Source organism: Leucopleurus acutus, assembly GCF_964270905.1.
Source record: "Leucopleurus acutus genome assembly, chromosome: 2".
In the NCBI taxonomy this organism is placed as follows: Eukaryota; Metazoa; Chordata; class Mammalia; order Artiodactyla; family Delphinidae; genus Leucopleurus; species Leucopleurus acutus.
This window is the reverse complement of record NC_139143.1, coordinates 77,559,038-77,574,051: the sequence shown is the minus strand read 5'-3', so window position 1 is coordinate 77,574,051 and position 15,014 is coordinate 77,559,038. Positions and strand designations below refer to the sequence as shown.

Sequence of the window (15,014 nt, the reverse complement as noted above, 5' to 3'; positions counted from 1 at the left end):
CTGTCCCATCATCATCTCCACTTTCTCTTCCCAAGCTCTATCAAGGCAGAACCAGAGATGCCATCACACTTTTGCAAATAACCAAGCCAACCAGAAGGGTTTCCTAGTTATGTACAACCAAGCAGGGTTTGGGGGCTTCCTCTGTCAACAGACTCTGAGGTCCATCCATACCCCACACTTCACCTGGCCACAGGGTAGAAGCAGAAAGAATTAGGAAGCCTGGCTTCTCCTCAAGAGAAGAAGAGGCAAAAAGAAAAGGAAATGCCTGGGCTCTCAACAGGCAGATGGCAACAGGGCAGAGGCAGGTAGAACAGAGTGACCTTCAAGTACTATGCTCTTCAGAAGACCCTCAACCCCTAGACTAGGCATCGGTCCATTTTTTTGCCTGTTGCAGTCATCCTGTATGGAGTACAGCCACTTGGTCCACTAGAGGCAGCTGAATTGGAAATGTGACGCTTAGGGCTCCCTAAGAGTAGAACTTGGACCAAGGGATAAAAACTATGTGGGGTCCAAAATTGGGTTGAAAAGGAGAAATATGGATATATCTCTGACCATCAGAGGCCAAATGGACTGCTTTGGGAGGTAGTGAGATGCCACTGCAGGTATTCAAGAAGAGGTCTTTCGTCAAGAAAATATCTTTTGTCAGGCATGCAGTAGAAGGAATCCAAATGTCAAAGAAAAAGCCTGATGTCCCAGAGTCAGACATGCCTGGATCAAAACGTGTTATTACATTTGTGGCCTTGGTTAAGATAACTAGATCCTCTGAGCCTCAGTTTCTTCATCTGTATAATGGATACTGCACCTCACAGGATTAAAGTAAGGATTAAATTAGACAAAATATGGGAAAGTACCTGGAATTCAGAGGGTACCCAATAAATGTCAATCCCCCTTCCATTAAAAAAGGGACTAGGTTAGATGGATTTGGTCTTTCTACCCCCAGAGTATGACTCTGAAACCCTTCCCGGTTTTTGAGAAGGACGGCATACATCTGGGAGAGATAAGGAAGTCAAGATTTCGTAGGTAAGGAGAGAAGGAAGGACGATGCTGAGAATGGTCAGGGGATATTCAGAGAGGTCATCCCTGCCAGTACCTTGTTTCCTTTCTTTTGATTTCTGGAATAAAAGAGAAAAGTGGGATTCTGGATTTAAAATCAAGCCTGAGGAGTCTCAGTTTCCCCATCTGCATAGGGAAGGAATAGGATTAGACAGCCCCTTCCAGCTCTAACTGTTCCCGATCTAAGGAGGGGGAGGGGGGAAATGGTGCAGAAATGATGCGGGACGACAGAGGGAGCAACGCCCCCCCACATCCCTGAGCAGGGCCCACCACCCTGACCCCATGCCCAACCCTCCGTGGAACCACAGTCACCTCAGTCTCGAGTCTTACATTTTCTTTATTGTGCTAACACTGCCGCCTCGGAGCTCAGGCCTCACACGCACAGTTCAGTCCAGACCCCCACCCACCCGGCCCCCGGGTCTCTCTGCCTTGGCTGGGGACACCTGGTCTCCGGCCTCCAGCGCTCTCGGACACTTCCTCCTCCCTCCCTCTGCCCGAGCCTCAGGGCCGCGGGGATGCGGAGAGGGCCGAGATGGTCTCTATTCCCTCCCCCTCCCCCTCCCACTTTAGGGGAGGAGGCGCAGCCGCCCAACTCCGTTCCCGAGGGAAACTCTTCCAGGCCCCCTGCCGCCAGGCGGCCCTAGGCAGGCGAGGTCGGCGCCGGCCCGAGCGCGTCCCCAGGTGCAGGCAAAGAGCCCGCACCCTCCTCCTGGCCGGGCAGGAGCCAGGCGCCGCGCGCTCACACCAGGAGGCCATCCTTGCACGGCAGCGGCCCCTCGGCGGCGCAGGCGGCTGGCTCTGCACTCTGGACCTTGACGTAGACCCGGGACTGGTCCGCTTTGCAGTCTAGAGCGGCGGCGGCGGCGCTGGACGCCAGGGCCAAGTCCTCGGGGCCTTCGCAGTGAGGAGGCGCGTATTTGAGGCTCAGAGAGTGCCTGATCTTCTGCATCGGGTACCCCAAGATGTGGGTAACGCTGCTGCCGCGCTTTTTGGCCTTGCACCCGGGCGCCACGTCGTCCTCTCTGTGGAAAACAGCAGGCGCGCGGGTGAGCGGGCTCCTCCGCCGCGCGGCGTGGGCACGGCCTGGGCAGAGCCGGGGGCTCTTGGCAACCTCTCCTCTCCCGCGCCTCCCTCCGCCTGCCCTCGCCTCTCAACCTCAGCCTCGACCTACTCTTTTCTCTGCCTCTTCCTGGGCCAGCGACCCCGCAGGACTCCCGGGGGCACCATCCCCACCCTCCAGACAGGGCTTGTCCACACGTGTCCGGACAGCCCACGGTAGGCAGGCAGCCCCATCCAGGCGCCCTCCACTCCCCTTCTGAGCTTTTCGCAGGACCACCGGCTCGGATAGAGAGGTCACCTTGGAGATCCAGAAGGAGCTGCTTTCCCTGTCCTTTCCTTAACTAACCTTGACCTTGCCCACCCCCCTTCTCCTCACCTGCCTCTTAATCTTCTCCCTCTTTTCCTCCATACCCAGGGCATTGCAATCATTAGCACTGCTAGTCTTGTTCTATTTTTATTTCTAGTTTGTTTCTAATATAAGTTATTAGCGCTATTATTTATATTAATTAACTCTTCTTAAGTAAGCATGTCCAAGAGTTCTCACCGGTGCAACGCAGGGGAAAAGTGAGAAAATACATACAGGCCCTGCCCTGCAGGAGCTTACAGTCTAGATAAGACAGACAGACAGGTGCAAAGACGGGAGGGAGATGGAGGGCAGGGAAGCAGAAGTGAAGACTGGACATGGGAAGGGGGAGAGAGAAAAAACATACAACGAGTGGCCGGTCAACATGCTGGGGTCCCAGCACTCCATGGCGATGGCAGGCAGGGTTGGGGTGGGGATCCCAGCCAGCCGGTGGCAGGCAGGGGTGAGAAGGGGCAGGGCGCCAGCCCCCTGCAGCACAGCAACAGGCATCAGATTTTACCTGATATCATTAGGCAAGTCGCAGCAGGCATTTCTGCGGACCTGGCTACGGCAGCAGAAGGCACCGCGGGGCCCCCTGCAGCAGCAGCGGACGAGCCCCCAGATGCCCAACATCAGGCAGCCCAGCAAGAGTAAACAGCCCAGCACTATGCCAATGATTATTCCTATGTGCGCGACTCCTGGGGAGAGAAATAAAGATTAGTCAGGCTTTCTGCAGACTGACAGATGCCTGGCTAACCAGGAGTTGCAGGGGCAGGGTGTCTGTGGGAAAGAGGATGGGGGACCCAGGGGATCTCAGGGCCCCTGGACACACAGGGAGGAATATATGGAGAGATGCAAGTTAATCCCTCATGTCTGCATGTTTCTCCTAGGGCTTCCCAGCTGCCCCTGGCAGAGCTATACACTGATGGCAGTGGGAAGGCAGAGCCAGTTGAGGCTCCAATATACAGCACAAGTTTCTCCAGTCCAGCCCTCCCAGCCACGGGGCCTCCAGGGCCACTGCCCCTGCACCCACCTGAGACCTTCACCTCCACCACACATACACTGTGGCCTGCATGGTTGGCCACTGTGCACTGGTACAGCCCATCATCCTTGTGGGAGAGATGCATCAACACCAGCTCACCGTGGCTCATGCCTGAAACTGAAGGAGCATCAGAGAGCTATGGTGAGGCCGAGGGGCCTGGTCTCTGAGAGCTTCACCCCAGCCTAGACCACTGCAGGGTGGGGCATGGAAGGAGGGAAGGGTGTGCGCACACACACAGGTCCACCCCACTCTCCAGGTGAGTCACCTTCTCCCTGCTGAAACAGAGAGGCAAGGAAGGGACCCTTTCCCAGCAACAGGAGAGAAACCATGAATTCACTCTGTGACCTTAGGGAAATATGTCCCCTCCCTGAGCCCTGGTCTCCTCATTTGTACAGCGAGTACAGGGTTACACCAGAGGAAGTCTAAGGTCTCTTCCAGCTCTGCTAGTCTTTGATTGTGAGTACTAGGCAGCTTCTGCCTGTGCCAGAAGCTTTATACACCTCATCCATTTAATCCGTACCTGCCCCTGGAAGATAGACATTATCATTCCCTTTTCATATACTGTAGAATGAAACTAAGGCACAGAGAGGTGAAGCCACTTGCCTGGGTCTTGTAGCCAGTTATGGTCCAGCCAGGATTCAAGCCCAGCTCTACCTCAGACCATGCTCTTTCCAAATTAACCATACTGCTTTCAACGGACTCTCCCCTTTTGCCTCCTCTTCCCTCCATAGCAGCTTCTGGAACAGGCTCACAGGAGGGGTCTCCCACAGCGGTTTTATGTTTGACTTGGCGCCACTGATGAACCAGGGAAGCCCCAGCGGGACCCAGCGTCCCAATCTTCCCCTCTCCCCGGGTCCCCTCACCTTGACTTATGGAGCTGAAGGACTCGTCGTAGGAGAACTCAGACTGGAAGGTGTCCTGGGACTGGTAGGAACTGGCACGGTAGGGGTGGGCGCTCCCCCTGATCCTGTTCCACTTGTAGGTGAAAGGCGGGCTGCCCCCACTGACGAAGCACTTCAGCACCACGTCGTGGCCGTATGACATGTGGCCCTCAAACCAGCACTTGGGCCCCACAGGCCGTGCTGCAGCGGAGGGGGCAGTTGTGAGCCAGGGTCCAGCCAAGAGGCAGAGCCAGGCTCAGGGTGGCCAAGCCGCCCTTGGCTCTGACATCTGGGGAAGAGGAGCTCAGAGGAGTTTGGTCATACCTGCGACAGTGATGATGACCGTCCGGGTGGCCACGGTGGTCTTCTTCACCCGGCACTCATAGGTAGCTGCATCGGATATCTGCAGGTTCGAGAGGTTGATAGAGGCATCGTACTGGCTGGGATCTGGGGCTGCAAAGTGGACCCTCTGCTGCAGATTGGGGAGGTCGCCATGGTTGGCCCTCTTGTCCCCGTAACTAAGGAACTGTGAAGAGAAGAAAACAGAGATGGTGAGACAGGGAGAGCCAAGGAAGGCCCTGTGGTTTGGCTGTCTTGGGCAATGCACTGAACTTTTCTGAGACTCCGCTTTCTCAGCTGAAAAATGGGAACAATGATGCCTGATCCACTGACTTTTAACAGAATGTGTGAGATCAGATGAGATCAAGCACTCTCTGCCTAACGTCTACCTTCCAGGGGCCTGTGAGGATTAAATGGGATGAGGTGTATAAAGCTGCTGGCACACAGAGCACCTGACTGGTACTCAAAATCAAAGACTATCATCGGAGCTGGAAGTATATTGTCTGGGCCAGGACAGTGCCTCGTCTTCCCTTTGGAGTGGGGTGGGAGGAAGCTGACTCACTGGCTGACTTGATCGGTGATTACAGAGCTCCTCCCTGTTCCCTCATTCTCTGAGAAGTCTTGGGGGAAGTTCAAGGCCTCGGTTTTCTTATCTGCCCTGCTTTTCCCCTCAGGGTGCTGGCTGCCCAACAGGTAGATACCATGAAGTGTAGAGTAAGGGGAATCCTGTGCCCAGCACCTACCACTTTCTCCCGACGTGAGGGTTCTGGGTTGACCTGCATCCACTCAATGCCCAGCGCATCAGAACCAGAGTCCTCAGGGTCCAGGATGTAGGGGCAGTTCAGTCTCACGCTGTCACCTTCTGCCAGGTTCAGGACTTCTTTTGCATTCCCACTGATCCGCACAGCGGGCAGCAGTGCTAGGACACAGGCAGGGCAGATGGGGTAAGGGGAGCAGGACCAGGGCTTGGGTGGCCAGCTTCAGCCCCCCTCCCTCCACCATTCCTGTCAGTGGCGACCCAGGGCTCAGTGAGGGTTCCACAACGAGGAGGGGCTGCTCTGAGCGTGTGTATAGGTGTGTGCGTGAATTGATAGACGCATGTCTATGCAGACTTGTGTAAGCATGTCTCTATTGTACGATTGTGTAGGGTTGCATCTATACAGTTTGTATATATATATAGCTGTTAAGAATGCTTGTATGGGGGACTTCCCTGGTGGTCCAGTGGTTAAGACTTCGCCTTTCAATGCATTGGGTTCGGGTTTGATCCCTGGTCGGGGAGCTGAGATCCCACGTGTCTCGCGGCCAAGGAACCGCGACATAAACATAAAACAGAGTGATATTGTAACAAATTCAATAAAGACTTTAAAAACAGTCCACATCAAAAAAATCTTAAAAAAAAAAAGAATGCTTGTATGTTTGCACGATTGTGTATCCATGTATGGGTGTATACACATATGTACATTGCATGTTTACGAGTGTTTGTGGCTGCTTATGTGTACTGTAGGGAGATTCACACACATGACCAGGTAGAGTGTCTGCTTATATATTTACGTGACAGCGCGTGTGTGTGCATGTGTGTGCGTGTGTGTGTGTGTGTGTGTGTGTGTGTGTGTGTGTGTACAGGCACATGGAGCACATAGAGTTGTTAAATGCTCTGATGGAAGAGGCTCGTTGGTTAAAAGCCACCTCTGTCTGGGCCAAGTGAGGTGATCATGTCTAGAGGCAGGAGGATGGACACCGTGGCCCCTGGAGTCCCTTTCCAGCCCAAGGAGCAGGAGAATGCGTATGTCTCTGTGTGTCTGTGTATGACAGCGTGTGTGTCTGGCTGTATGCCCGTGTGACAGTGAGTTCCTGGCTGTGTAAGTGCTCTGAGTGATAGTGCGTGCCTGTGCGTGACTGTGACCGGGAGCCTAGCTGGGTCTGTGTGTGATAGTGAACGATGGTGCTGGGACCATGGCCACACGCATCTGTAGGACTGGTGAGCCTCGCGTGAAGGCGTGTGGCATTGTGCGCTTTGCGTCCTTCCCCTTGTGTGATCGTGTGGCCACCTCCACGTGCTCGCTCCAGTTGGGGCCCCTCCCGCTACTGCCAGCCTCAGTTGCACTGAGTCAGCCTGGGATGAAGAGCCAGGATCTGGAAGCTCAGGAGTGATCTCTCCCTCCCTAACCTGAAGCCCCAGGCAAGTGCTAGCCCCAACCGGTTGGACCCAGAGAGGAATATGAAGGTGGAGGTGTGCCCAGGGCCCCAACCCTGGCTGGGCCGGCAGCATGCCACCTCCCAGCCTCCTGCAATCCTCCCTCTGCCGGCCCCTCCCCCAGCCTGGCTCACTCTCCTCCTGTGAGAGGCAGCAAGTCCTTTGGAGCCCCAGCCCTTGGTCTCAGCAACTCATCGTGCTCTGCCCTTCTCTGGCTCTCTTCTGGGACCACCTTCACACTTGGAGAGCATCTCACACACACAGTTGCACACTGTCACAGCCAAAGAGATCAACACATAGACACACTCTTATAAGCCTTCAAAATGCAGATACCTACCTATGCAGTCCCACCTTCTCACACACACACACTGTCGAATCCATAGAGACACACATCTACACACAAACACAAGTGCGCATTAATCCAGAAGACACACCCGCTGTGCACACTTAGAGCCCCGCATGTGTATTCATGCAAGACCAGACATACCTGCAGAAGCTTAGTCTGGTTCTAGAGAGCCAGCAGGCACCCTTTCAACACCCCTAACAACTCAGGCATCACTGAACCTGCCCCTCGGAATCCTGGCTGGGCCGTCAGCCATGTCCTAACCCCCGCTAGGCTCCAGGTTAACCCAGAGCAGGCAGGCTAGCTGCTGGGGGCTTTAACGGGACCTGGTGATGCCTCCTCTAGCGCCAGGCCAAGCTAACACCAGCCCACTCCTGAGATAAGGATCCTGATGCCATCTGCCAGGTCCTGGGCTGTCACAAGGCAAACCACGAATGAGCCAGAGCTCAGCAGAGAGCAGAGGCCCCACCCTGGGGAAGGACTGCCGAAAGCAACCCACAACAAGAGAATGGTCTCCATGCCCTGGGAGCCAGCCGGACAGGAAGGTAAGTATTCCGGGAAGGGGGCTTGAGAAGGAAGGACAGGCTGGAAGAGGGTGCCTCCACCCTGCACTAGGCAGAGTGTCTGCCCTTGTCCCAGGCCAGGGAGCCTCACCCTAGCCTTTCCGTCTCCCTAAAAGCTTTCTCAACCTCCTGCCAAGGGTTCCAGCCTTTCTGCACCCCTCGCTCTCCTGAGGAAGTCATCCCTGGTGTCTCACCTTCATTCCTCTTGCTGTGGCACTGAGGAAGTACTTCCAGGGCATGTGAGAGAAGAGAGAGGCTGGAGGGAGGGAAGAAGACCAGAGTGGGAGAGAGAGGTGGGCGCAGAGACTCGGAGGGAGGGAAGGAAATCACAACAGGCTTGCCGGGGAAGAGGAGACACCTCAATAGTCATGTCTACTCTAAGTCTGTAAGTCCTTTGTGAATTTTTCAGCTTCCTCCAGAGCTCCTAACCCTCCCTCTGCAGATGAGGGAGGGGAAGAGAAGGGAGGGGAAGAAAAGGGAGGGGAGAAAAGGTGGCTCCCACAGAAGGGATTGGTGCGTTATGACATTAAGACACACTATACACAGAGATGTCCCAGGTCCCCACAGCACAGCTCCTGAGTGAGCTCTGCCCGGCCAGCTCTTGCCAGACAGAGAGGGTGTTGCAGGCATCCTGCTAGAAATGCAGTCATTCACACATCCTCGTACTCTCACACCAAGGCTGAAAATGCTCCTCCCTTCCTGAGCTCCTCCCCCAGGCCCCTTTAGCCTGAACCCAGACCCCCAGGAGGGTCTCAGAGCCATTTCCAGCAATGCCCACCCAGATGGGCCCTTGCTGGGACTTGCCCCATCCCAGGCAGGCCGCCATGATGTCCAATCCTGAGCCCTGCCCTCCAGACGTGCCCCAGGGAGGGGGCTCTGGGAGTTGCCCTCCACACCCTCCCAGGCTTATTCGAGAGGGGGTGGGTGCTACCCTGGAACTCTCACAGCACAGGGGCCCTGAGCAGAGGTCTCAGGCCCCGGCTCTCCCTGGCCCACTCACACTCCACCAGCCTGAGGCTCTGCCCTCTCAAGGCAAGCAGGGTTGGGGGAGAGGCCCTCCTGCTGGAAGCACAGAGACCCATGGAAAGGGAATCTTTCCCAGGCTCTTCCTCAACCCCCAGCCAGCTTTGCTGCTCACCTGCCCCTCCTACCCCACCCCCAGCTCCCCCAGTAACTCAGGGCGAGCCCTATGCTCCCATTCACAACATGTGCGTACACGTATGAGCCCCACACGTTCACAGACACCATGAAGAACCATACAAGAACACGTGCCCCAAACCTTCAGGTGCAGGGCTCTCCTGGGGAGAGGCCCCCTTGACAACAGCCAAACCCCGGTAGCAGCAGGGCGAGGGTGAGAAGACATCTCAGTCCACCTTCCAGGTTCCTCTGTGAGCCCTTCGCTGCCCTTTTCCTGCCCATCCGGCATCATGCAGGCCCCCCCTGCCCCTCCCCAGCCCCATACCTGGGCTCAGGCACACGAGCAGAAGGTGGAATGCTCCATGGACTCTCATGTCTCTAGGCTCAGCGTTTCGTCCTCCTGGGCTGGGATCCCTGGGGCCAGCGGTGTTGTAGGGACCAGTAGACGGAGGGAGAGCTGAGGGCCCAGATGCTACCCGGAGTGGCAGGAAGGTGCAGTGAGGGCCCGGCTGGGGAGCGGCCAGTTATTACTATGGGGGGGGGGAGCCTGGTCCCCGCCTTGGGGAGGAGTCCCAGGAGCCCTAATTAGCAGGGTGACACAGTGGCTTACAAAGGAGTTACCCAGCCCTTCCCCACACTCTTCCCTATGCTGACAGTAGTGCAAGACAGCCAACGGGACATGTAATTAGGCACCTGTTAAACATCCACTTCCTCCTGGCCCCAGCCTTGGGGTGACGACAGTTGCCCAATTTTACAGTGTCCACGGGGCTCCCCTCACCACACATTTACTGCCTCCTTCCCCAGGGGAAATGGAGAAGAGGAAGGAGAAGCCAAGCTGGGGATAGAAGGGTGGTCAGGCCTTGAAGGGCTCACACTGACCCCAGGACACTGGTGTCTGACATGCCCGCCCAGCGCAGGCTCCAGCATTTCAAACTGCGGTCCCCTCCTCCTATCCCTGACCCTCCAGACCCCCTCCCACCCAGGTCAAAGTCTGTGGGAAAGGTCACCAGGGAAGGGGTCACTGGGGCTGGAAGGGAGGTCCCGGATGATGAAAGGGCCCCAAGACTTCAAAGGGAGTCAGGCCTCCTGATCTGAAAGAAGGAGGGAAGGGGTGTGTAGGGGAACAGGGTCTTCCCCTGGCTGCCCCCTCTGGAGCTGTGCCCCCCACCCATACGTGACGTGAGGTCACCTCCAGGTGCAGGGAATCCCTGGGATCTGGGGGTGTTACAGGGGATCCAGACCCCTATCTCCCACACAGATCTAAAACCAGTTCAGTGAGGCCTGAGAGGAGAGGGCCCAGGGTGTGTGGAGTGAGTGAGGTGAGTGGACAGGTGGGTGAAGGGCTGCTAGGAGAATAGCGCCAGGAGGGCCAGGAAAGGGGTGTGCCTGAGTGCCCGTATACCCCCTCACCAGGATGTGTCCTTGCATCTTTGTTGAGGAGCGCCAAGCCCCTCTACGTGCCCCTCTTTTAGGAATCGCTTGGTGCCCTGGCTTCTATGCACAGGAAGGGAAACCAAGAACCTCATAACCTGGACTGGCATCAGGTGACTAAGCCATCACAGTTCTGGGCAGGTTGGAGCTGGGGTGGGGAGGTCCTGCTGGGCAGAGGGAGAAGATGGAGGGCCAGCCCTTGCTCATTGGTCCAGGGGGTCCCAGAACAGGCCTTGGGCCTCCCCTGGATTCCAGGACTGCCCCATAAACAGTGGTAGGGGTCTGGTCATGAGTTGCCTTGTTCAACAGCTCAGCCCTCTCAAAGGAATCAAGGGCCTGCCCTCGTCGCTGACAGATGCACAAGAAGGGTGGGGGGGCTCAGGATGCTGCCAGGGCCCACCCCCGGGAAAAAATAAGACAGAACAATAAGGAAGCACAAGGACTCCGTGCATCTCTGCATTCCAGCCCCCCAGCTGCACTCCCAACAATAACAGGGTGCTCTGGGACCCACAAAATGTACACAATGAAGATCCTTATTTCCTAATTTATTTTGAGGATTATGGGGTTGCCCTGCGCACTCTGGAGAGCAGGGATCATTATCCCCACTTCACAGATGGGGAAACAGAAGCCTGGAGAAACATGAGGATTCAGCACAGGTGATGCTGCTGGGGCCTAAGTAGGGGGTATGCAGGCGTCCTGATTCTCAAGCCAGAGTACACCAAGAAAAGAGCATGGTGACCCTGTGTGTTACCAGACCCACCCATGGGGAAAGTCAGTGATGGGTGGAGGGGTGAACAGGTGGGACCAGGAAGAGGGAGTCTGAAAAGAGAGGAGTGAGTTCGTGGTTCCATTACTCTGAAGTATAAGGCTGGAGTTTAACTGGGTTCTGGATTTTAGCTGATGTTAGAGTTGGAGTGAAGCCTGGAGCTGGGATTAAGGTTGGGATTAGTTAGGTGGAATGATGCGTGAGGTTGAGGTCAGATTTGAGGTTGGGATGAGAGTTAACACTGAGATTAAGCCTAGAACAACCGCTAGAACTGAGGCTACGGTTTATGGCTGGGATTCCTGTTATGATAAGGAATAGTGTTTTAGCTTCATTGCGAGTTTTTCCTGGGAATACATTTAGAGCTAAACTGAAGGCTGGGGAGACTGATTTAGGATTGGATTTATAACTGTGTTAGACTTTAGTTTGGGATTTGAGTTAGAATAGGCTGTGGTTAGGGTTAGAACTTGGGTTAAAGTTTTATGGACAGAGGATTCATGGGGATCAAAACTTAGGTTTTATTTATGATATAGAAAGACCTTAGCCTCCGTTCACTAAATCGAAGTCTGGTTAGAATTTTCATCCCTTTGCTCTGGGAGAATACCAATGGCACGTGTTGATTGGGGTCCCAAGATTTTGGCAAGAGTTCCAGATACACATGAGTCCATCTCAGAGGTATGAAGCAACTGAATCCCACAACAAATGGAACCTCTGAAATTCTGCTCCACGACCTAAGCTCGCCACCTGGTCAAGCTCCCAGAAGGATATTTGGGGAGGGGATGCAGGAACGTACAGCAGTGAGTGGGGCTCTGACACCAAATTGAATTGGAAGATGGGGTCCATCAGAGGCAGTTTTACTAGGGAGGAGGGGAGTCCTGGTTTTGGAGTCTAGGAGACGGGAGTTGGGAAAGACTGAGGGCCTAGATGCTCTTGGAAGAACAGCCATTTTTGAGGGCTCCATACAGGGACCCCTCAAAGCCTCAAAAGGCAGGGCACGTTGTTGCTCTCCTTTGATCCACCTACGTCTAATTGCCACCTCCTTGCAATCTGGGGCCCGTTAAAGAAACTGTCAGCATTCCTGCCCTGTGCCCTGACCCTTGCAAGGGTTTTGAGGGGGCAGTGTTGGAGTGAGGGCACTGGGGCATCAGCTCAGTTTTCATAACACAAGTCCAGCCCATGGCCCCTCCCCTGGGACCAGCCCACAGCTCACATTACTCTGTGGGCTTCATCCTCAGCAGAGGAAGAGGGCCCATTCCTGGGAGGCCACTGCCCCCAACTCCTCCCTCTCTTCTTCCCCACCAGTCTCAGCCCCAAACATCCCATTGCCCCATCCACTTCCTTTTCAGGTCCCATAACAGTCTGGACAGATCTCGGAGACTATTGGGATTGCCTCTGTGCCCCCAGGGAGAAAGAGATTGGGAGAGGCAGTGGTTAGAAAAGGAGCAGAGAAACACATGTGCCATCCAAATGGCCCAACGAGAGGCTGAGAGAGAGACAGGAGGCAGAAGGCCCAGGCTACAGTCAGGGTCCCAGCACACCAGTTTCCAAAAGGGCCCCTTGCTTTTCCCTGAGTAATCCATAGCTCCCCGGGGGGGCAGAATGGCCCCTCTTTTCTGCATACCCCCCCAAGATTGGGTTGTATTAGCTTCTGTTCTAAGGCAGAAGCAGAAATACAAAGACAGAAGCTTGGAAAGGAGTGAACAGAGGTACAGAAGCAGAGAGAAGAGGTGAGATAAGGACCCAGAGAAGCCCAGAGATTGCTTCTGAGAGGAGGTACAGCCCAACCCCAGAACATCGCGGGGAGGGACAGGCCAAGGATGTGGCCCGTCTGCTCTTCCTCCAAAGTGCCCTTCACAGCAACTCTGCACAACGCCTGTAGGCTCTCCCCTCACCTGCCTGGACCTACCCCCCAACCCCTCTCCCCAGGCCTCCCAGGCTCAGGTTCAAGCTCCCCATTTCCCCTCCAGGGCCCCGGATCTGCAGCTTGACCCTTTCTAAGCCCTCACACACAGAGTCAGCAGGCTCCCGAGCCCCTCTCCCAAGTCCCCCTGTAGACCCAGGCTCACCCCTGCAACATCCATGGAGTGAGAAGCAGCCCTTGGAGTGGCCATGTAGAGAAAACCTCAGAGGAAACGGTCTGGGAGTAGGAGGGCCATGGGATTGACAATGCCATGCTTAGAGAGGACAGACAGAGGCACAGGGCACACACAGTCACAGAGAAGTCAGGGAGCCCCAGCAGCTGCTGCCCTTCCAGCTCTCAGCGAAGGTTTGGGGCTGGAGGACCCCCAGGTGAGGCCCTGGCTTGGACGACAAGAGTGGTGGAGCTTAGAGGTGGTACAGGTGGTGTGATGGGAGCAATTGCGTTGAGACGATGAAGGGTTACAGTTAGCTGGAGAGAGAAAGACAAGATCCACGTGTGGGGTTCAGTTTCAGGAATGGGATTGGGGTTTAAGGACTGAGGCCCAGATCAAGGCTAGTGGACAGAGCTTCTGACACGTGAGACCCAGGGATTCCCTGGGTCTTGACTTAGGCTTCCCAAGCCTCAGTGATTCCTGCTGGTCCACTTCAGAAGAAGGGGGACCCTAGGAGGGAGCCTGGATATGCCCAGCTCTCTCCCAGCGGGCGATGATATCCTGGAGCTGACCCAGACTCCTAGGAGCAAACAGCCCTGAAATGGTTCCCATCCCTAAAAGGAGTGGCCTAACCTACTTTATCAGCAAAGCATCTTAGCAGAGGGCGGCTGATTAAATGTTATAAACTGAACTGTTATCAAGGGAACAGTGGAGGAAAGAAGAATTTGCTTTTAAAGAGTATGCGAATCCCTGAAGAAGAATTAAGAGACCCTGAAGATAAAAGGTATTGCACCTGGCTGAGATCAACCATATCCTTCAGTCATTCAACAAACCAACGGGGCCTTCTGCTAGGCCCTGGGGAAGCAGCGGTTAACAAAACTATCTTCTAGAGCACCCAGTCTGGAGGGGAAGACAGACGAGGGAAGGGGCACCAACCCCTCGTCACAGGCTGCTGAGCTATGGTGATATTTGGCAAGACCCCCTGGCCTGGTGGAAATGACCTTTAAACGGCGATCTGAAGGATAACTAAGGATGTGTCGGGCAGGACTGAGAGTGGAGAGAGGTGGCCGGAAGAGTATCTCAGTCCTTGAAAAATAAACCAGGGCCCTGCCAGACGCAGCAGAGAAGAGAGTGAAGTCAGGATAGACAGCTGATGGGTATTTTTGGACTGAGGAGGGAAGATCCTTGAGAACTGAACCTCTGGGACCTCCTGAGTGCTCACTGGGGTCAGAGCCAGACCCTCAGGATAGACTAGGCGGCTAAGATTGATCATCCTGAACCGTGTATGTTTGGGTGTGGCTTTGATTTCGTCAAAGTCATCAAAGGGCAGGGAGGTGATGACTAACCCGCTCCCAAGAGGACATGGAAAATGCAGGAAGAAACGCAGAGCTGGGAGGCTGGGAGCTTTGGGAGCTAAGGCAGAGGGAAAGTCTAAGCTATTTAAAGCCAGTCAAATCAAGAATAACTTAGCCCTTTCTGGGACTCTAGACTTCTGTGATGTTGGACATGAGCTTCTTCCGGGTAACCTTGGTGTGATTTGCCAGGATATCTCTCAGAGTGTGGGAGGGGGAGGGAAAGGGGGGCAGGTCACCTTGGCAGCAGCCTAGAATTGGGGAGAGACCTCTGGTCTGGAGTGACCCATCCCCTCCCCAGCAGTCCTCTCCGAGGCCCCAAGCTCCCCAGAAGCAGCAGTGGGGTCGGATGAGTGAGAAAACAGTGAGGCGCTCCATGGCCTCAACACCCAGACTTCTTGTCTGAGACTAAAGCGTCTCCCGTCCACTGTCACCTCAACAG

At 55.1% G+C, this 15,014-nt stretch overlaps 1 protein-coding gene across 1 annotated transcript; it reads right to left on the bottom strand.

Annotated features, from left to right (window-relative positions):
* Positions 1-1,792: 1,792 nt before the first annotated feature.
* On the bottom strand, positions 1,793-9,328 carry VSIG8 (V-set and immunoglobulin domain containing 8; the record flags this gene model as incomplete). Its single annotated transcript, XM_082856386.1, has 7 exons — positions 1,793-2,075; positions 2,976-3,153; positions 3,489-3,614; positions 4,361-4,579; positions 4,703-4,904; positions 5,461-5,636; positions 9,280-9,328. The coding sequence occupies 7 exons, from the start codon at positions 9,326-9,328 to the stop codon at positions 1,793-1,795; spliced, it is 1,233 nt and encodes a 410-aa protein (XP_082712512.1).
* Between the last annotated feature and the right edge of the window lie 5,686 nt (positions 9,329-15,014).